The sequence below is a fragment of the Erithacus rubecula genome, assembly GCF_903797595.1.
Source record: "Erithacus rubecula genome assembly, chromosome: 2".
NCBI lineage: Eukaryota > Metazoa > Chordata > Aves > Passeriformes > Muscicapidae > Erithacus > Erithacus rubecula.
The window spans coordinates 28,654,870-28,677,222 of NC_136685.1; the positions used below are offsets into that span (position 1 = coordinate 28,654,870).

The 22,353-nt window shown below is 34.0% G+C and overlaps 1 protein-coding gene across 38 annotated transcripts in view; it reads left to right on the forward strand.

Moving 5' to 3' along the window:
* RIMS1 (regulating synaptic membrane exocytosis 1) overlaps positions 1–22,353 on the forward strand; it is a 299,994-nt gene that overhangs the window by 174,043 nt on the left and 103,598 nt on the right. For 35 of the 38 annotated variants that reach the window (XM_079299111.1, XM_079299113.1, XM_079299110.1 and 32 more), the window contains 10 exons: positions 3,248–3,315; positions 4,056–4,166; positions 5,194–5,293; positions 6,702–6,825; positions 12,689–12,735; positions 13,788–13,900; positions 14,928–15,058; positions 15,389–15,560; positions 15,690–15,846; positions 17,075–17,146. In XM_079299111.1, coding sequence (XP_079155237.1) covers positions 3,248–3,315; positions 4,056–4,166; positions 5,194–5,293; positions 6,702–6,825; positions 12,689–12,735; positions 13,788–13,900; positions 14,928–15,058; positions 15,389–15,560; positions 15,690–15,846; positions 17,075–17,146 — 1,095 coding nt within the window. The remainder of the gene's footprint in view (positions 1–3,247; positions 3,316–4,055; positions 4,167–5,193; positions 5,294–6,701; positions 6,826–12,688; positions 12,736–13,787; positions 13,901–14,927; positions 15,059–15,388; positions 15,561–15,689; positions 15,847–17,074; positions 17,147–22,353) is intronic. The other 3 variants (XM_079299138.1, XM_079299122.1, XM_079299126.1) reach the window with 1 other exon arrangement.

Consider the following 22,353-nt stretch of genomic DNA (forward strand, 5'->3'; position numbering starts at 1 on the left):
ATCATACTTGAAATCATAGTACCCACAGCATTAGCTTTTGGTATGGATAGTGCTGCTGAAGACAATTATTTTCTAGAAAATGGATTTTTTGTTGGTATGAGTTAGCTTTCCCTTTATTTTGAAAGCACGCATATTGCAGATATTAAAAAAATGAGGATTTATTAAGACCTTTACTCCCCATCTTGGATTTTGATGGAAGATAGCAAAAGGCATGGAAAAAGCTCAACACATTTGTGTCTTGCAAATTATTATTGTATCCGTGTGCATCCAAAAGTAAAGTAATTGAGTAGCAGCATTTTAATAGGAAAAACATTTCCTTGCTTTTAGAATACAACTTTTGAATTATTCTCTTAGGAAATAAGATTTTACAAATATATACTCTGTTTTACTCAGTTCGTCTTAAGGAAATCATACATTGAAACTGCAAATACATTTTTAATAATATGTTTTAGAAATGCATCAGTAATGTGAAAAAAATAATGATACAGTATATGTGTATTTTCATGGGAGCTTATTTTTAAGTTGTTTGAATGGTTTAAAAAGCATTTAAAAGCAGTTTAAGCCTATAAAGGTATTATTTGCTCATTATGTAAGTAGTTTTTTCCTCTCTATAATTTCTTAAATTTTTCATATTTTAATAGTTATCTTTCATTACTTTTACCAATGTAGGAGTGCTCTCTGTGTATAGGAATTTTTGTTTTCAGTTTTGGTGGGTGTTTTTTGGAGAAGACCTGAAATTTTGAAGCTATACTCTTAGTAAGTTTTTGCATGCTATTTACCTATTCCCAGGTCTCTATAAGGCTGCTCCAGTGAAGTTATTTTGTGCAATTAAACAATGAGGGAGTTCTGGAGTATGGCAGTGCAAGAATGGCATGAATAGGAATTAGGCAAAGAAGCAGCAATGGCATAAGATGACCAAGGAGAAACTATTTTCAAAGTAATGAACTGCAGATGTCCCTAGTATCAGTGTTGCTGGCATAAAATATTTTTAATACCCATCTGGGGAGTTTTTTTATTTGTATCTTGACTTTTATGTCCTATTTGATGAGTGTTTATGAGTAGATTAACTATACAATTTTGCATTGTATAATTTTTTTATAGTTTTAAATTCCCCTAGATGTTTGTGTGCCAGTGGTCAGTATCATACTGAATTTTAATGGAAATTTAAAAATTACGTCATTTTTAAAGAATGTGTACTTTTCTCTCCCCAGTTCACGTATTTTTTGCAGCTTTTAAAGTATTCACCAGATGGTAGACTTACCACTTTCAGTGACCTTCAGTCAAGATGTTTGATTTGATAGCTACCTTTATAGCTTCTGAGCATATTATTCCTGTTCCAGCTCAGTAGAGCTGCATTTGAAGTGCTGTTTCTGCTCTCAGCTTTGGAGAGCAGAGGGTGAGAGAATTGGTGTCATGGCCAGCTACTCTGGATGTAGCTGATGGCTTGGAATTTAGTAAAACATGAGACAGACAGAATGAGGGAACAGGACAGACACCTAAAGGTTTAGATGTGGGAAGGAGGGTGCAGGAATATATCTCAGCATCAAAGGGTTTGAGGTTAAAGAGGGATTAAAATACAGAGCCTTAAGAAAGGACTCCAAATCTAGAAGCAGAAGCAGACGGATGACAGAAAAAACATGGGCAGGGAAGAAAAGGCAGCAAAGGGAAGGTAGGTGGTTAGACAAAGAAAATCAGCAGGTTAGACAAGACAGAAGATTTATGAGAGGATCTTGCTCTAGAGCAGGGACTTGGTGAAGAAGGCTTCTAGGTGCATGAAATAAATGGTCATGGATCTGCAGTAACCAGGAGGAAGACCAGCAAGGAAACTAGGAGCAAGAAGCTGAATCTAGGAAGGATGACAGGAAAAGGAAGCAGGGAACAATGGGGATGAGCAGAAATGTTTTTGAGGACCTGGATACATTCATCTGCATGCTGAAGCTGACATTTATCCCCTTCTGAACATTTCTCTATTACTGAGCAAAGAACTCTGAAACAAGAAGACAAGGTGTGTTGTGTTTGGCTTGTGGCAGGCCAGACAACACAGGAGATAGTTGATTTTTGGTGTTACTGTTGAGTCCATTTCTGAAATTTGGAGAGCTCTGTACCATAGTTTTGAGCTTACTTCCAACACTGCAGGTGTCATTGTAGTTTGTGGGTTTGCTGCTGTTCTTGTTGTAATTTTCAAGTTTATAAAGGCACGAGGAAGGATCCTAAAAATAAAACTGAAAGGTCTTTAATGTGATTTAATGTGTTTTCCAAACCTGCAGAACTGCAGTAGCTAATGAAACCACAAACTGCCTCATGTGGTTATGCATATGATAGTAATACGCTCTTTAAAAATAAACTTGAGCATATGATCATGTAGATGGTAAGCTATCAAAGATTTTATGAGTTATAGAGAATATTACAACTTGTATTTTATAATCAGCATCTAAGTATTTGTTGAGAAAGAATTAAAAAAAAATGTCTGCAAGTAAAGGTATCTTCTCCATTGCATGCTTTGTTTGGGCTTCTATTAGATCACTATTCTTACTAGGACACAGGCATCTAGCAGGAGTGTTATAGAGATGGGGTTTTATAAAGTAAGATATTGAAGATATATTGCCAGAAGTGCCCTCCTTGTCCTGATAGGCTGATGGCTTCCAGACCACTGTAACTCATGGTCTTTTTTCTGATGTACATAGCATGTAAGTTTGTCCCAAGTGAAAGAGAAGATTGCAGCCTGTACCTGCAGTTGGCACTATTTGATGTATTTGTGTGGCTGTTCTCTCTGGTACTCAATGACCAGATCCTGTGCCTCTCCCTCTGTACAGTACCTGTTGTCACAGCATTGATCTCTGCTGATTCTCGAGTGTGGTTGTTCTGTCCTTAACTATAGCTAAGTGCCTATTTTGTGGAGTATCCCCTCTCATGCCATCATTAGCTGTAGTCCTGTGTGTTGATTATGGAGATGGTGGGGATTAGGAGGGCTGTGAATGTGTTGCTTTGGGGTCCATTCTTGAACTGAGTAAAGATAAAAATAGAGTGGTTCTAAGGTGCAATTCCTGAAAAAGCAGATAAATGTCTTATTTTATATTAATACACTATATTGTTTTCAAATTTATATATTAATTTAAATCATAATACTGCTTTTGTATTTGCTTCTTCAAACTATTGCACTTTAAAATTCATGCATGCAGGAGTAATCATTTGTACATCTTTCTCTGTTTGAGAGATTACACATTTCTTTCTATTCATATTCTTCCAGGTGACTTGGATTATTACTGGCTGGATCCTGCCACGTGGCACAGCAGGGAGACGTCCCCTATTAGTTCGGTAAGAAATAGAAAAATAGGGGTTCATAAGTATGAGTTTAAACATTTGCTAATTGTTTCTGTTCAGCATAGATATTTGGCTGTAAAAAAATATTCTATGCAAATCAAATAAAAATTTGTTTTAGAGGGCCATGGAAATAGAAACCAGAAAGAAAATTTTATCAAAATGTGTATTTGTAGAATTGCTTGAATTTTAACTTGAATTTAATTCCATTATAGACATGACATTTAATTTCACTGTGAACCACAAAGAAAGCAGTTTTGTGTGTGGTGCTGCTCTGGGAAATTAGTGATTTTCGTTTTTTAAGACTTGGTGTTGTAAAACATCATCTTGATTTTATTATATGATGAACCCTCACATGGTAGACCTGCATAACACATATTATTATAAAGAACAGAATTTCTGAATGCACTTTTCAGAGTAGTGTAATTTAAAAGTAAATATTTAATTTTATTATCTAAGGTGTGTTTAAAATATTTAATTGTATTGATGTTTGAACTGGATTATAGTTCTATCTGTAGACTTAATGCATAAATTTTCTTAAAACAGGCACAAATGTTTAATGTAGCGAGGGTCCAACAGATATAATCAAAGAAAACTCAGGTGCAGTATGCAACATCTGAGGGATGTTTGTGTCTGCTGTGACATGATGATACAGTAATTTTATTGGCTTATACATGTGCATCTAAATACTGGGGGATGGTCACACTTCTTTAATTCCACTGCTTGTTTTTTAACAGCACCCCGTGACGTGGCAGCCTTCCAAAGAGGGAGATCGCTTAATTGGGCGTGTTATTCTTAACAAGAGAACAACCATGCCTAAAGAATCAGGTGCATTACTGGGGCTAAAAGTAAGTATTACATGATTTATGTGCTAAATGAAAGGAAGTTCCACTGATCTTAGACAGAGATTTAATGTAAACATTAAATCAGAAGACTCTCCAATCATATGGTACTCTGACAAAAAATGTATTCCTCCCTTTTACTAAATTTTGAAAGTTATACAGATAAGTTATGACTATAAATACATACACTCCTTCTATACAAGTTATTGTGATTATAACATGGGTAACTAATACCTAATGAACCATCATTCTACTGTTTCACTTTATTACAAAACTGCTCCAGGATATTCCTTACAAAAGAAAAAAACAAACCCAAATCCCTCACTTGACTGGAGAGAGCAAGATAGTTAAGGAAGTAGCAAGTCAGCAAGACTATATTTTCTTTGTATTTCGTTTAAAATCTGGCCTCTTGAGGGCACTTGTTTTTTTTTGGTTTTTTTGATGCTCCTGATCTTTGTCTCCTGTAGTCATCTTCAGATCTCTTCAATTTCAGTTTCTCTTCTGTTCAACAAAAGCCAGAAGTTGCTTTGTCCTGTCATGTTTTTGGATGAGAGTGCCTATATTTTAGCAGTATCAACATTCTTGTGAACTTGTTGCCTGTATTTAATAGTAGTGTATTTGCTAAGTTTTCAATTGTTGTACTGACTGTATTTTGGGATTTTGTACATTTGAAATGATGCACACTTGCAATTTAAATTTGAGTGCATGACAGACAATTATTTGTTAAAAATGCATTTTCCTGTTTATTTATTAAGAAGCATTTTTCTGCAACAAATGCAGGTACTTAGCAAACTGCATAAGGTTGATTAGTCAAACACAGTAAAAGGAATATCAATTTTATTCATTCTGTGTCAGCTTTACTTATTTTTGTCTTTAAGCTTCTCAAAAACCCAGTAGGGTTGACAATAGGTTTGCCTATAAACATTTCAGATGTAATTTCAAAAATAACGTGAAAACTGATTAGTCTATATATTTGTGCTTTATGTGACATCTTGTTTGTGGCTTGGAGACTCACACATTTATGATTAACTAGGTTGTTGGAGGAAAAATGACAGAATTAGGACGACTCGGTGCCTTCATTACCAAAGTGAAGAAAGGTAGCTTGGCTGATGTGGTGGGGCATCTCAGAGCAGGTAAATCAATCAGTTGGGTATAAAATATACTGTCTTTTATTAGTGGCCTATTGAATGCAACCTTTAGATTATACTAGCATTTGTCATGTGTTATGGTAATTTTTTTTTTAAACACAGAACAATGATGTTATTATGAAATGCCATTGTTGCCTACATTTCTACACCAATTGCTTTGGATGTATAAGCTAAAAAAAAGACACTCCTGAGGAATGCTGGTAACATCAGCAGGGCTGAGTGACACTGCTAAGTTTTTGTTTGCAAAACAGCAGCTCAGGAGCTGCTATGACACTCCACAGAAGCAATGCAAACATTTTTTAAAAAACTGATTGTGGCAAAAAAAATTCACATCACTGAAGGACAACACACTGCATACACAGTGGATTTTATTAGTGTGTTCCTTTCAGTGTTAACTGTTGCAAATGAAAATGGAAAACAAGCCAAAAAAAATGGTCCTAAAATATTTCATTTCTATTAGATGTATATAATGCACTTACAGACAAATGGCTGTGCTAATGGCACTTTTCAAGCTTCTAAAGGAAGTGAGAATTATGCAGAGCATTTGGTTTTTAAAGTCATTTATTAATGGTATATATTTTTACTATACCTCTAAGCAACTACTATGCAAATGTTGTCTTAGCAAACCAAAGTACCAATGTGCTGCCTTAAGAACCCAGAAGATCCAATGCCAATGTGTATGGCTTCAGGATAATTGTGTGAAGCAAGTAGTAATAAAAAGCTAGAAAGGATGATGAGTCTCTAACAATATGCTACTTTATTTGGCATTTTTAATATTTTCTTTCTTACCAAACCAATATACACAGGGTTGATAGCACCAACTGTTATAGTTGTTGATAGATTTTAAGTGTAGATTATAATTACAGAAAATAAATTTGTTTCCAGTAATCTTAAACCACTTGGGCTGAAATCGTAATTTTCTATTTCTGGTCTAGGTTTATTTAATGAGAGCTGTTTTTAGTTTCTAAAAGTAGTATTAGAGCCAAAATTGTTTCCCAGAAAAAATATATTGTTTTTGTACTTTTCCAGTGAGTGAAAGTCTGTTCATCCTATTGCACACAAAAAAAGCATGGATGAGTTCCTGCAGTTAGCAAAAAACCCTTTTGTCCTTATAAAAAATGTCCAAAATTTGGGGAGTTGATAAAACTTTGAGTAATTGTACAAACTTCATAAATTTTAATAATTGCAAATGTTAAGTCTTGCATGAGGAACAGAAGATCCTTGTGCAAGTGTAAGCACTGGGAGCCAACCAGCTAAAAAGCACCTTGGCAGGAAAGTGTCTGAAGGTTTCAGTACAGCTCTTTCATGATTTTAAATTATGTTACTTGAAAATATAAATTTCATTCTTTGTTAAAGAGTACAAAAGTGAGATAAACTTCTGTTTAAATTCAAGGGGATGAAGTTCTAGAATGGAATGGTAAACCCTTGCCTGGAGCTACAAATGAAGAAGTTTACAACATTATTTTAGAATCAAAATCAGAACCTCAAGTTGAAATCATTGTTTCAAGGCCTATTGGGTAAGGCTCAAGGCTTGCTTCTTAAGCATAGTTATTACTTCTGTTAATAGGAGTCTTAAAGGGATTATTTGCGAATTAATTATTTTTTATTGCTTAATAATGGGATACAATTCTCTTTCTGTTACTGACATTCTGTACAGTCTGTTTTCTCCACTACCTTTTAGAGTCTGGTGGCTTTGCAGTGACATACAAGAATAAATGTTGTGTTCTGTGTGGTCAGAGCACTGTAAAGGCTTTTGCCAAGTGGTGAAGGAAAATGGGTGGATTGGGTACAGCTGGGCATGACACACTTCTGGTGTTCAGGCTTTCAGCCTACTAGATCAGCATAATTTATAAAGGTCTTCACGAGTGGAGGGAAGCATTGAAGGATTCTAATAAGTCAGTACTAGTGGGATTTTAAACAGACCTTTAAAGAGCTAAAAAAGGAAACAAAAAACTCATAATTGAAAAGACTGTATTTACCCTTAAATGGTTGTTATTGAGGTCAAACGTGGAAGCAAAAGTTTCAATAAAAATTAGCATTAATGTGTTATGCTTATAATCTTTATTTTTTTTTAATTACAAACCCTGTTTTGAAGTTTTGTGACAACAATTCTTATATTCTCAATTTCCTGAATAAACCTTAGAAGGAAAATAAAATCTGTTCAAATTGATAAAATTAGGGGGATTGGCCCTGCATTAGTGATAATAGTTTTAGTGGTATCAGGAATGTTTTAATGTTTTGAGCTAAGTCTTACAAAATTGTAAATGAATCATTTACTGTAAATTCACACTGACCTTGTGAAACAGAGTCACATGATTTGCAGTAAGTAGTGAGTCTGGAATTTGCTATTTTTGTCTTAATTATAATTTTTGCATGTCTCAACTATACTTTTTCAGTTTTAGAAACCAAAAGCTATTAATTTTCTTTCTGACTAAAATATTCTTCTTTTACATTTTGATTATTGATTTTGTCTTTGCTATGAGAGTGTAGCTATATTTTGCAAATAAGTTTTGCCTTTTTAATGGCAATCTCTATTAAAAGTACTTAAATAAAATTGATTGTAACAGGCAATTCCACCTATCAGTTTGACCTTTTAATGGAAAATGAAAGTCTGATATAGTAATAGTGGCTGTTAAATGCTAAAATTACCATCCAGCTGAAGACTGAGAGGGAGTAGAAGCTTTTTTTGAGTCCGATAAATTAGGAGATATTCTTTAAAGGAAATTGAAAATTCAGTTTTACATCTTTGTTATTAAAAATAACATGCCTTATTAAAAGAGGATATTTTTTTGGAAGTCTGGTTTTTTATATAAATCAGAAAAAAAAAAAAAAAAGTTGGTACCAGACATGACTTGAATTCTACATCTCAGTTGAAGAAAACATGAAAATAGGTTTGTACAACTGTACAATTGATGTAAAAGGAAGGTGCTAGATTAGCATTTTAAACAATGGACTTTAGATAGATTTATTGCTGTCAGTATTGGAAATGTTATGTGCCCTTAAACTGCTGAGATAACTTCAGTATTAAGCCAAATGTATTCTTTAAGTTTGTAAATATGATAAATTTATTAGTTTGAAGAATTAAATACAAGGTGACTGCATTCCAGTGCCACATTCCTGAAGAAAACCTGAAAAAATACTACTCTTTTTAGAAGTTCATTCAAAATCAAAAAATGTTCCTGAATCTGAACAGTGGATTTTACACTAAGATAGTACACTCAGAAATAGTATCAATAAAATATAAAGTTTTTCTTTGGTTGACCCATGCATATTTTTTCAATACATAGTCAAAAATAGAGCACATCAGATTTTGCTTTGATTTTGAGATAAATGGAGTCTTGGCTTGGAGGTTTTTGCATGATAGAACAACATTTTTCTTGTACAGTTATGTCTCAATACATTTCAATTTTATTTTCTTTTGCTTGAGGGTCATGTTATTTTTTGGTATATTTATGAGAATAAATAAATATCCCTCGAGTCTAGAAATTTAAAATTTAAAGATAGATCCCTCCTATCCTGCAGTAATGAGTCAAAGTCCAGTTGTTTTATGTCAGATTGGGATATACCTGACTGTCATTTGAAAACAACCAAAAATTTCAGACATTTCAGAGAAAATCCTGATAGTAGTTTTCAAAAGAAAGAGCATGTTGCACAGGATTTTCTTTTTTTTTCTTTTTTCTTATTATGATCTATGTAATTTGTGTTGCAAAATGGAAAATGGTTTGCTTGCATTAACAGTTTACTTTTATTTTGTCCCTAACTCTGCTTTTCAAACTGTGTGATGGTTTCAGATTCACGACAGGGAATTTTTTTTCATCTCATCCAACACTTCTAGTATGTGAAAGTTTGGTGGGTACTTTTACGTGCTGACTAAGCAAAATTGAAGTTGCTTGATACAGCATTAAGTGATAATCCATTACAGCTAAAATTCCTGTGAGAGACTAAGTTCCCGAAAGGCCTGAAAATGATATTTCATCTACATAATTTAAGTGTTTTCATCTCTCAGTATTAATAATGCAAATAATGTACCAGCATTTTTAATGGTCTTGATTTAAAAATTCCTAGTATATTAGGTCTAAAAAGCCCAAATATGACAGTTTGCCTTAAGTGAATAATGGAAGGACTGTAAGTCCACAAATTAGACTGCCCACAAATAGGCTGCCAGTTACAAAATTGTGGTCTAAACAATTTGTTCAGTCTTGTAAATTTGGATTTCTGTGTCTGCCAGCAAATGTAGTTTTAAGTGATGGATAATTGTAAGATGTTTGTTAGAGAAAAAGGTGAAGCACATAACATTATTAGCAGCTAAAGGCATAACAACAATAAACAGCATAACCGCAATAGTACCGTGGAAACTCCATAGAAACTAATTGACACTAATTCGAATGCCTGCAACACAAGGTAGATAAGAAACCTATAAAAAGTAGAATTAATGGGTTGGCTATCTCAATATGAGGGGAAGAATTACCTATGAATATGCATACAATGTGAGAGGTGGTTAACATAGGACAGCACAGAAAATCCTCTGGCAGTATACTATTTGGAGAAGAAGCGTGGCATGGTAACTAACTCACCATCTCTTGTGTGCTCTATGGGATAGTGAAGGTAAAACAAATTATTTTTTCATTTGTCTCTGTTTTCTTTGTCAGATGCTAGCTATCTTTGCTTAGACTTCCATAGATAATGCTGCCAAAATAATTGTTTCTCTGATGTGATTCAGTTCCTCTGTGAAGGGTTGGTTACTGTGGTCTAGGTCCTGGCAAGGAGGTTGAACCTCCTCATAAACCAGGCATTGCTGAACTCCACAGAGCCGCTCAAATAATTGGTGCAAACTGCAGATTGATCTACAGGTTCTGATGGGAAGGAATGATTTTGGAAATAGCAGGATGAGCACTGCGGGGAGGTACTCAGAAACTTTTTAGAAACTCTCTGGGGTGTAGAATATGATACGTCTGATACACAACCTAAGAATTTGGTTTGTCTTCAGTGATCAGCCTCTTGACAATATCCCTCTGAGAAATTATAGCTGTTCCTGTGCAAAACAGTGATTCTCACAAACCATTTATCTGCACAGAGTAGTTTCAACCTAAGATATAGTTTGATTTAATTTATATAGTCACTGAGGTGTGAAAGGATCAGACATAAGATAATAATACATAATATCATGTAAGACCCCAAAGTACCTTTGTCTTCCAAGGCAGAGATAGAAAGACGAAGTTTGAAGCTGACAGCTCTTTTCTAGTGGTGTGTCTGACACTGCATTTCTCAAGTTCATATTGCTCCAAAAGGGGAGTAAAATTTTGTTACTATGTTAGATATGCAGCTGTGCAACTTTTCACTTCATTTTTCTTTGGCTAGTCTAGTTTTGAATATTTAAAGTCATGAGCTAGTATTTCTTCTAAAGAGCTTTTTTGTAAATCATAAGTCAGAATATTTTCTGCAGTGCAAAATTAAAAGCAGGCTAGATAAAACTAGTTTTCTTACATGAAAATTTTAGATTATAGTTTCCTTTTAGAATGTTCATTCTCTAATTAAAATGCCAACATTTAATCCTCTTGTAAATGGTGTGGATCTGTTTCTGATGTTGATTTATGGTTAAATTTTTCTGTGTTGGTTGTAATAGTGTGACAGTGCATTAGCGTAATTATAATCGGTTTTTAAGTGCTTTTAAGTGTAGTTAATATTTGAATTTTATTTTTTGTCTGTTTTTTTCTACTGTATTGTTGAGAATACAAGAAAAAAATCCAAAGATAATTAGTTTTAGTGTCTTTCTTTAACCACACCAGGACTATAGAACTTGACACTGAGGGCAGCACTTTTGATGTTGAAGTGCTATACTGCAGATGAGTCTTTATATTCTAGCACAAGAAAATATTGCTTATAACAAATTTAACATTGTATTGAACAGAAAAAACTGTTTGATTATGGTAAGTAAATACTTCAGACTGATGAGAAATGCCCTAGAAAGTCTGACTTGAAGAAGAGAAAATGTTAAGAGGAAGAAGACTTCACAGCAGCCCTGCTGTGCAACAGGTCATTAATCAGTTTGTATGTTTGTAGAGTAGTATTGTGTCATGTCAAGAATGACTAATTCAGCTGTGATTCCATGAGTTTGAGGAAACACATTGTTCTTAACTCATGAAGTCAAGACAAGGAAAAGCATGTTCTTGTTTAGTGATGCGAAGTTTAAGCTGATTTGAGACATTGACACAGAGCTGAAATAGCCTCTTAAAGCACAGGCACCACAAGTTTAAATTGCAAGACATAAAAGTGAATTTTAGGCTCGGTGTTGGGCACTGTTTCATTCTTTTTCTGATACAAGTGTCTGGTTCTTTTTCATAAATGACTTTTATATACCCAGGAATCTTTGACTGATTTCTAAGTCAGAAAAATTTCTGTGTTTTACTGAGCAGGCTGTCTGAATACCTTTAAAATTCTCAACTACAGACTTAAAATCTTCTAAATGTTTCTTCAGAAATGTTATTGCAGTTCCAGTTTTGGATTAGCCTGTATGCATGAAAATACATTCAAGTAATTAACTGAAGAGTTTTGTTTCCATTTTCCTGCTCTGATGCTTTGTTAAGATTTGTGCAATACTAGATGATTTTTGCTTGTGCAATGTATTTTCAATGATGGCTGAGAACAGAAGGAACCAGGAACTAGCATCATCCAGATTTTGATGGAAGAGTAAATTTATTGACAGTGAAACGCTGATAGATGTGTGTGGACTTAGTCAGTTTATCTTGCTTACATATGTATATGTGTTGGATATGTATGTTTTGAAAAATGTCCATACCAAATTGTAATGTTGTTTTATTTTCTTTGTCCTTTGGAGAAATGCATTATTCACTTGTTTATTTCAGATTGCTAATGCTCTTTATTTTTTTTTTTCATTATTGTAAGACATTTTCATCAATTTCATTCTCTGAACTCCTTGAGAAGTTTATATAAAAATTACTAGTGAGTTAATCTTTGTCTTATTTTTTTTATTTTTGTTCCTCCAAAAGTAGTTGAACAACCATAGCTGTACTTCCTTTTGGCAAAGGAAGTACAGCTATGTACTATATATTTTTCTCTTCCTAAAAGCTTTCTTTCTTTATTGTTCCAATTGTGAAACATCCTGTTAACATGGTTAACATGTTAACATGGTAGTGCTTGTGTTGTTATATCTGCTAGTTTCTGAACCTGGATGTAGTTTGCATTTGTGTGATTTTCATGAATGGTGGTGGAAAGTATGTCTTTAAATATTTCCTCTTTCTTTCCTTGTAACCTGTTAGAACAGAAACATAACTATAGTTCTAAAAAACTGTCTAAGTAATGTATTTGTCACAGCCAAAAGTCACCTCTGTTGTTTCTAATTGCTGTGTATTCACATTTTAGTGATATTCCACGGATTCCCGAGACTTCCCACCCCCCATTAGAGTCTAGTGAGTACACATCTTGTTCCTTTCTTTAAGCATGATCTTGTACCCAGCAAAATTATTTCAGCTATGAAATTTCTGGAAGATGATCTGCGAAAATTGCATAGGCTCTGAGATTTTTTTCCTGAAAAAATGCAATGGGTTTTGGTCTTGTGTATTAAATTTGAAGCAATATGAATTTTATTAAGCATATGCAGATTTCAAATGTTAGCAGAATTCAATTTTTTCATTCTATGTCTTGTGTTGTTAGTACCAAAATAGTATCATTTACTTCCCCTAACATAAGAGAGAAAACAGGTATAAGGGACTGCCAAAGGTACAAATGGTGTCAGGATTTCACCTCCTGCACCATGCAGAATAAGTCCAGAGTTCTTGTTTCTCTTTTCTTTTAACAAAAAACCCCTTAATTAGGTGGATTTTTGTGCATACTTCAAAGACTGGTGTTCTTTTAAACTATGCCATTTGATTGCTTTCAGCCAGAGTATTTGAGGGCCATGGCTTCCCTGTCCTTTTCCATCTGAGATGGAAAAGTTCTTTTCTGAGATGCAGCTAGAAGCCTTCCCTGGGACAGGGAAGGTGTGTTCACTTGTCACAGGCTCATATCACTAGCGAGGGCTCTGTTTCACTGGGGGAGAAATGATGATGTCCAGCCATTACTGAAATATCCTCCATGCCAGATGCATGTCCTGCATGTCTTCCTATTAAAATTTCAGAGCTACTGGGAGTATAATCCATACAAGTGTGGTTTGTTCATCAAAGACTTAGGATCACAGAATCAGAGTACTTTGTGTGGGAAGGGAGATGTGTAATTCAGTCAGAGAACAGTATTTTATTTTAAACACCTGCTGTGGTTTGTCCATGATGTGTATGAGGAACACTTTTTTTATTTGTTATTTCAAATACACCAAAGAATGACAGGTTTAATCTGGGATGTAGGGTAAACAAGCAGTCTTTTCACTGTGTTTTCTAGATCACCTTTATACAGTTCAATGAAAAAGCAGTTCATAAGTTTTCCAAATTTTGGATGGTAAGTTCATGTGTTTCTCATGTGGTTTTAGGTTCAAGTTCTTTTGAATCTCAGAAGATGGAAAGGCCTTCTATTTCTGTTATATCTCCAACTAGCCCTGGAGCCCTACGGGATGCACCTCAGGTCCTACCAGGACAGCTTTCTGTAAGCATATTTTGTTTTTCTTGAGGTTTTAATAGAAATCTGTGGAGTGCTGGTCTCTCAGCCCTTCACATTCCCAAGGCCTGTTGGGAGGCCAAGATAAATGTTCAGTGTTGGTAAAGGTTAACATCTTTCAAAAGATTTTAACACCCTTCATATGCACTAACAAGTCATCACTATAATCATAGCAGATATAAGAAATTGTTGTCATAATTCAACCAAAGAGTGCAGGAATTTATGTTGAGAAGAGCCCATAAAAGTGAAGAAGAGCCTTGAAACCTGTTATTTTGTAGCTTTTGCATTAAAAATAGTGACTTTTCTGTACATATTGCAGATAACAAGCATAGTATCACTATTTTCTTTATGGGAGCATTTAAAAGGCTGTGTATTTGTAGCATTAGACTATTCAGTAATGCATTTTAATTCAGATACATCTTGAAACTTTCTTGTAATACTAATTGACATCCTGCTTATTAAATATTTTGTGAATATTTAGACTTTGTTTTCTACATTCTTTTATTTTCTTATATTGATCATATTAATTCATGATTATACAGCAGGCTTAAAATGTCCTAACACTAGGATTCTGTTAAGAAATTATGTAGCTCTATATTATTGTTTCCATAAACACTTTTGAAAGGGTCACAAATCTGAGTAGATAGATTTAAACTATGCCTTGAGATTAGATGCAGGCAGAGCTTCCTATTTAATGTAGCTTTTAAGGTACAGAACTAAGACATGCTGGTTTAGGTGCACTTACACATCCAAGATTATGCAGTGAGTGCAGTAAACAATATGAGCGTAATCAGGCACCATAATTTTATTCAGCTGTGATAAATATAACAATCTTCAGTATATACCATCATCTTTTCCATCTAATCTAATTAAATATTAAGGGATTTTAAATGCAATGTATCTTGTTGTCTCTGGGAAAAAAACAACAGTTACTTTTACATTGTGGTTATTCTTGATGCAATCTGAAAATTCTGTTTCTTCTCCGTTTTCAGTAATGTTTTCTGGTAACTTGTAGGTTAAACTCTGGTATGACAAAGTGGGACATCAGTTAATAGTGAATGTTCTACAGGCAACAGATTTGCCATCAAGAGTAGATGGACGCCCCAGAAATCCCTATGTAAAAATGTATTTTCTTCCAGACAGAAGGTAACAGTATTCCAGTTTAGAAAATTATGCTTTAATTTACCATGTGTTGAATCAACTTTTAATGAATGTATATATAGAACTCCTTTTTTGCAAGTTTTTATTGCTAGATTAATTATAAAAAAAATTGCACTTGAATCATGCAATTCAGTATCAATTAAACCTCATGGTCTTTTGTAAGAAGGTGATCCTCTGTGCAAAAAAAAAAAAAAAAGCTTCCTTCACTTAGGCATTATTGCCTAAGTGAAAATGAAAACAGTTATGTGCTGATGAGTACATGGTATTTTCTGATTTATCTCTATGAATAATTAACAAAAGATATTTATGTTTCAGTGATAAAAGTAAAAGAAGGACCAAAACAGTAAAGAAAAGCCTAGAGCCAAAATGGAATCAAACTTTTCTCTACTCACATGTACATCGTAGAGATTTTAGAGAACGAATGCTTGAAATCACTGTATGGGATCAGCCAAGAGTACAAGAAGAAGAGAGTGAATTTCTTGGAGAGGTGATGCATACAATCACATATCTTCTGAGTTCATTGCTTGGTTTTGAGTACATTTGCAAATGTATTTTGTATATATGTTCATCTGTGTACCTTCAAAGCAAAATTGAAACCTGATGATTTTTCTACTAGATTCTTATAGAGCTGGAGACAGCACTTTTAGATGATGAACCACATTGGTATAAGCTACAGACACATGATGAATCTTCACTACCTCTGCCTCAGCCATCACCATTCATGCCAAGAAGACATGTTCATGTTGGAGAAAGCACTAGCAAAAAATTACAAAGTAGGTCCAAATTCCATTAAGGTCTCATAAATTTTAAATTAGAAATGCTGGATATGGTGTAATGGTACTTAAATTCCAAATAAATTAAAAAATACACTTTTTAATAGTCTTTAAGAGTAATGAAACTGTGTGGCAGAAAGGCAGTTTATATTATGACAGTATGACATGTCAACCTTACAACTGTGACATGTAGCTTTCAAGTGTGTGAAACCTGCTGGAATTGATTTGGCTTTAAATAGCAAAACAAAATTTTCAAAGATTTTTTTTTCATAAATTTATTTTTAAATAGAAAAATGAAGTTTATATTTATTGGATACTTTAAAAAATTTAAATAATTTCATTTTATAAAAATAAGTCCTTGAAGATTTTCAAGCCTTAAAAACATTTTTCATCATAAAGTTAGTCTCAACCTTCAATATGCTCATTAAAGTGTGCAGAAAAGAGAAATTGCATTCATGTATTTGGGAAGTACAGTTGTTTTCATGAGTCTGATTTCAGGTTTGTATGAGACATGTTAACAAAAGGAGATATTTTAACATTTTAGTTTCTCTGTTGATTGAAATTAAGACTTACTTAGAAATATGAAAGATGTAGGCAATTATTTAAAAATACATTTCCAAGCTATTTTCTGATTTTTCTAAAACATGGAAGTCATTCACTCCAGCCAATGCATAGGAAATTGGTGCACATTCAGGAATGAAATATAAATATGAAATATAAATATGTGTTACTGCTGTAATTACTGCATAGATGCCCAAATGGAGGATATGTATAGAGAGAGCAAATTAAAGGTTAGTTTTTGTGAGATATTTGAGCTTTTCTAAAAGCTGACAGTGTTGTTTCCTCTTCCTCTCTTTTACCATATGCTGCCTCATCTCCTTTCCTGTTCAGCAAGCTGATTAAGCATATCCACTGAAGTAGCACAAAAGTGTTTGTTTTCCTTTACTTGAGTTTTTCTTTTGAAGGCTTAGTGAGATAAACTATCCTAGTAGAGGATTACAGAGGACTTGAGGGGAAGAGAAAGGGAAAGGAGGCTGCAACAGCTGTAAGATGTTCAATTGGCTCAGCTATCATTTGGAGCATCAGTTAGTCACTGAAATTGTGTTCTCCTCTATTGTTTTGACCTAAAATCATCTTTTTGGTTTCATTATTATGTAAAATGAACATATTCTTACATCTTATAATATGAGCAGATGTTCAGGTATTTGTTTACCTTGCTGTTGTGCAGGATCTCGGCCAATCAGTGATAGTGACATCTCAGATTTTGATGTTGATGATGGTATTGGAGTTGTTCCTCCAGGTGCGTGGATGAACAGCATGGTCCTGCTTTCTTTTTCTTCTTCTTTTTTGCTTGTTTGGGTTTTCTTTTTTCCTTATAATATTTTGGAATATTGAGGATACTGGTTTTGGAGAGTGCATTGTGGAAAAAACAGTTTTCCTGATTATTCCATGGTACCTGTCCCATACTTGGTAAATTTAAAGATTCCACTATTCATTCATTTATATTTATTTTGCATAACACTCTTCATATGGAACCCACTGGTTGGTTCAAATTGGTTAATTTTTTATTGTGTAATGCTCCAAGTATTATTTAAAATGCTAATTGAATGACCTCCACATTTTAAAATAGTTAAGATTTCAGTTTTTGTTGAAAACATTTTTTTTTATTATTTTGCTTTTTGCTTGAAACTTAGTTTTTATGCAGTCTCCCATGGACTTTATTGATAATGCATGGCTATAGATCAAGATGCATGTAGCATGGCTATATCTTTTATTGTTTTCATAAGCCTTCATGAACTATCATTACCCTAAATGTTCATAAATATTTACTTGTAGAGACTGTCATGGTTTGACTTTTAGTTCAGCATTCCTGCATACTGAAAATCTTGAGGATTATCTTGGATAACACATTCTTCTAGTTCTCATTCACTGTTGCCACAAGTCAGATAAATGTGTTTCCCAATTGTTTCAAGCTAACTGAAGAGTCATTATGTCATTGCCAGCACTAAATCAGTTTTTCTGTGGATCTTCCTGATGAAAACCACTGAATTAAATCTGATTCAGAAAGCTTTCTATCTCTATGATCTGATTTTAAAATACTCACAGTTGATTTATCCACTATATAACTATACAAATAAATCACATATAATATTAATGCTCTATCATCTTGATATTAACTGAGACAAATTCTCCTTCCTTTGATGCTGACTGTGTTCTTTTCTTATTTTATACACTTTGCACCTCAGCTGCTGAGAAATTCATTCATGTATGCCTAGTTATGCCATTTGATATTTTTGTATCAGCAGAGAGAATGTGCATTTAAAATTAAATATAAATAATAGGATAAATATATAAATATAAATAATAGGATCTAATTTTTTTTCCTGGCATTTGCTTTTGGTTGATTTGGTTTTTGTTTTATTTTTTGTAGTTGAAGATGTAGACACTGGTATATCTTTGCAGACTTACTTATGCTTAAAGATTCAGTATATTCTATTAAGAACTGGGGCTTTTTTTTCATCTGCCATTTGAAATAAATAATTTTTCATCTAACAGGAAGCATTCAAAATGGTTCAGTTGCATGTATTAGACTTTGTTCACTGGACCAGCATTTGAGTAACTGTTTCTTATTGGCATTTCTTTGGACTTCATGCTAAGGTGTGCCTTTTGTGAATGCATAGTTCCAAACTTTCTCAGAGATCACTGTAGAAAATAGCAGGATTTCATTTTTAGAACTGGATTTACAACAATCTGAGTCTCCAAGTTAAAAATTGAAGGGCATAATGAGCAAGTTCCTTCTGAAGTCCATCTAACCAGAAAAATTCTGCTAGCTCACTCAACCAAGCACAGATTCATCCTTTTTAAGTTTAATTGATGCATTTGTTTGGCAATTCTAAGTGGAGTTCATCTGTGTGTGATTCCTATGTGAAATGGATATGTATATTAGTGTGTGGGGTTTGTTTTCATATGCAACCTGAATTCTTAAAATGCAGTTAGACTTTAGGCACAGGGACAGAGAAAATTGAAGTCATCAGCCACAAATCTATGAAAGCCTAGACAGTGTATGGAAATGTGCTTGCAGTAAGATCTGGAAAAGATTTCCAGTCTTGTTGTCTGTCAAATTGTTTGACAGTATGAGGCACAGATGCACAAATGTGACTGGAGATCAATTTCATGTATATGCATTTCTACCCTCCTGTCCAACTTTCTTAACTTGCCTCATGGCTAAATTGTTAAGCCTTTGGGCTGTTCCCTTCGTTTGCACTGAATGAAAAGTGCAGTATTTTCTCCATAAAACAGTCTCCTTTGCTAAAACTAAGTTCAATGCAAGTTGTTGTTCTGCAGGGCCTTGGCCCCTGCCCTCCTCCTGCCCTTCAGTACCATGATCCTCACCAGAGTGCACCCCAGCTCTTGTCTGGCTCAGATTTTTCACACATTCTCTTGCACAGCATGCATGTGGCAGGGAACAGAAAATACCCATATGTCCCTTTAATGTAGCATGGTGATGCACCATTTGGGAATATGGCTTTCACCATTTTTTGAAGTCTTTATTGGCATCAACCAGATTAGTCTAGTTTTAAGATATTCCTTCTCAAGAGAAGTAGGGATATCAAAACTGAGCTTACAACATTTGACACATAAGGAAGTATTTCCCTTTAAAGACCTGTCCACACTGTAAGCTGCCAGTTTCTCCAGGAGGGCCCTGGGGAAACAGTGTACAAGATTTTAATGATTTAAAGTAAACAACATCCACAGCCTTTCCCTCATCCACTAAGAGAGTGACCTTGTCACAGAAGGAGAACAGGTCAGTCAGGCAGAATCTTCCTGAAAGTTATTTTCTCTTTTTCCTGAAGTATGGAGAAAAAAAATGAAGTTATTTAGCCCCCTTAATATCTCAAGATTTTTATAAAAGTTATTGCTCTTTTTCTAATAAATAAATACATAACTAAAAAATGTAAAAGCACAAAATTTCACTTCATCTCCATGCAAGCTAAAAACATGAAAGAAAATAGTTTCGCTAATTTAACTACCCTGAAAATCCTTAAAACTGTAGTTTCAATTTTTTTTACCGAATGTTAAGGCAAATGCAGTATTAGAATTTAGTAATAACAAAGAAAACTATTTTCCTAGAAGTTTCAGTAGCTGCAAAGAATAACTTCTTGTCAATGGAAGTAAAGATTGTTACACCAAAAATAATGGCACATTAATAAATTCCAAAATACTTTAAGAAAAGTATTTTTTCTCTTGTCATATCACCAATTAATGAATCTTATCTGTCATGTAATTATACCATCCTAATTTATTAGTAGTACCTTGTGGTGATATGCATTTTTTTTTAATCAGCTTTTAGATATGTTCATAAATGTTTGTCTCAACAGCTGAAAGTAGCTTTAATTTGAAGCTCAGGTTTAGCAAAAATTATTTTGACAGTATTTTTGTGATATGCTGACATATGTTCACACACACAAAAAATATTATTTTAAGTCTCTCAACCTCTGCATATATGAGAAGTGCTTAAGTCTCTTAAGTTTGTGACCCTGAGCTGTTCTTAAACCAGCCACTCTGGGTCTGTATTGTACAGGGCAGCCCAGTACTCTGTAAGTGAAGGTTTTAATAAAATCTGAACATGTTTTGAGACCAATCTGTTTAACCAAAGCTTCAGTAACTTCCTTAATTAAAAACAAAGCAAAAAAAAAAGCTGATATAAAGTTGGTAATATCCCCAGTGGTATTTTTAGCAAGCTGCATTGCTATGGGTAGCACTTCAGAGCAGTTTATTTTTCTGTCACATGTAACCTGTATAAGTGTATTTGCTTTCCTCGTGTAACAGGAGAGTGATATCAATACCTTGTCCTTGTCTATATTGTCTTTAAGGAAAAATAGTATAATTCTGGTATCAAATGTTTGCTAGAGCCATTTTCATCATCCATTCTTCATTAATTTCCTGTCACACCTGATAGTTTCCCATGAACAACTGAGAAACTTCTGCATAAATTACCATCAGCTTGGTTGCTGCTATCATGCTGGTCCATGCAAAATTTTTCTGTACTCATGCTGAAGATCACAGAGCCTCTGTATTTGAGGATATGAGGAAATGTTACTGTTGCTGTCACTGTCATGGTCACTGTGAAAGTAGGGGTGTGATTTGACCAGTTCAACAATTCTTGAATTAATACTTGGGATAAGTATGAATTACTGCCTGTGTTCTATGAACTTTGTGTACACACACTGCAATATAACATGAAATAGTGTTTCTGTAGGCTAGACTACTAGACTACTAGACTTCTGAGTTTACAGGATAATCCTATGTACAGTTTTTTAGGGAGACCAGAAATGCTCTATAAATATATTTTAAAATCAAATTCATATTTCATTTTTTAAATTTAAATTGTATTTATTTTAGTACAATTGCCTAAAGATTGAACAGAAGTTTAGGATTTCATTGGTTTTAAGTGTTTAATATGTGTAAACTTCTCTTCCTTCTGATAGAGATGACAGGATTTTTTGTAATACAAGCTTATTTGGAAAATGAAATATATTTTTGCAAATACATCTTAGATTTAGTTATCTTTGGAAAGGGAATACATCCAGCTTCTAGCTATTCCAGCTATTTTCTTCCTTTAATAAAAAACCTAGACCTTTTCTGCAGCAATCCTGGTTTGTGAATCTCCATTAAAGTCCTGAGGGAGTCCCACTTTTACTTCAAAATTTTACCCAATCCTTGTCCTGAGATCAGGAAGATCCTCCTGTTTCTTTATAATTTTATTACAGAACTCCAAAACACTTTTTTGGCAGGTAAGGTACTCCAGCATCACCACATATCAAAACCTGCAGAACACTGGAGTCCTGCTTTGTTAAAAGGTTGATAAATCCCAGCAGATAGTTTCATGTGTGTTGTCAGCTTTTAAAGGCCATTAGGATACATGGGTAAACTCTTACACATTTGGGGAAAAAATTGTGAGTGCTTCTTTGATGTTTGTGGTCAGGGTTCAAATTTTCAGCTAAAGAGATTATTAAATGTCACTGAATACATGACCAAGCCCAATGCAGACTCTGAATACAGGGCACACTTTTAAAAGAGGGACTGTTTGTAATTTGGTAGAAGACCAGAAAGAACTAGAAGAATTGGACAAACTATATAAAATATGAAAAAAGGTCAAAGTTAAAACCCTGTAGTGAGATCCATAAAAAGTGCAATTATTAAATTTATTAAATTTCTCCAACTGACAATTGGGTGACAAATCATAGACCTTTCCTGCATTAAAAGTTTTCTGATATAGCCTGTTGTTTTAGCTGAACAAAATCACACATTACAGTAACTTTAATGCTAGACAAATTCAGAGAATTATTATTTTGATACCTAAGCAAGAATTTGTGAAGTGATTGAGAGATGATTTAAGGAATGACTTTCTGTATCATTAAGGGATTTTCTGTCAAGTGATTCTTGTAATCTCATTTAAATGTCTAGAAATGAGCAAGTGAAGTCTGAGCTGATCTCCTTAGGCTC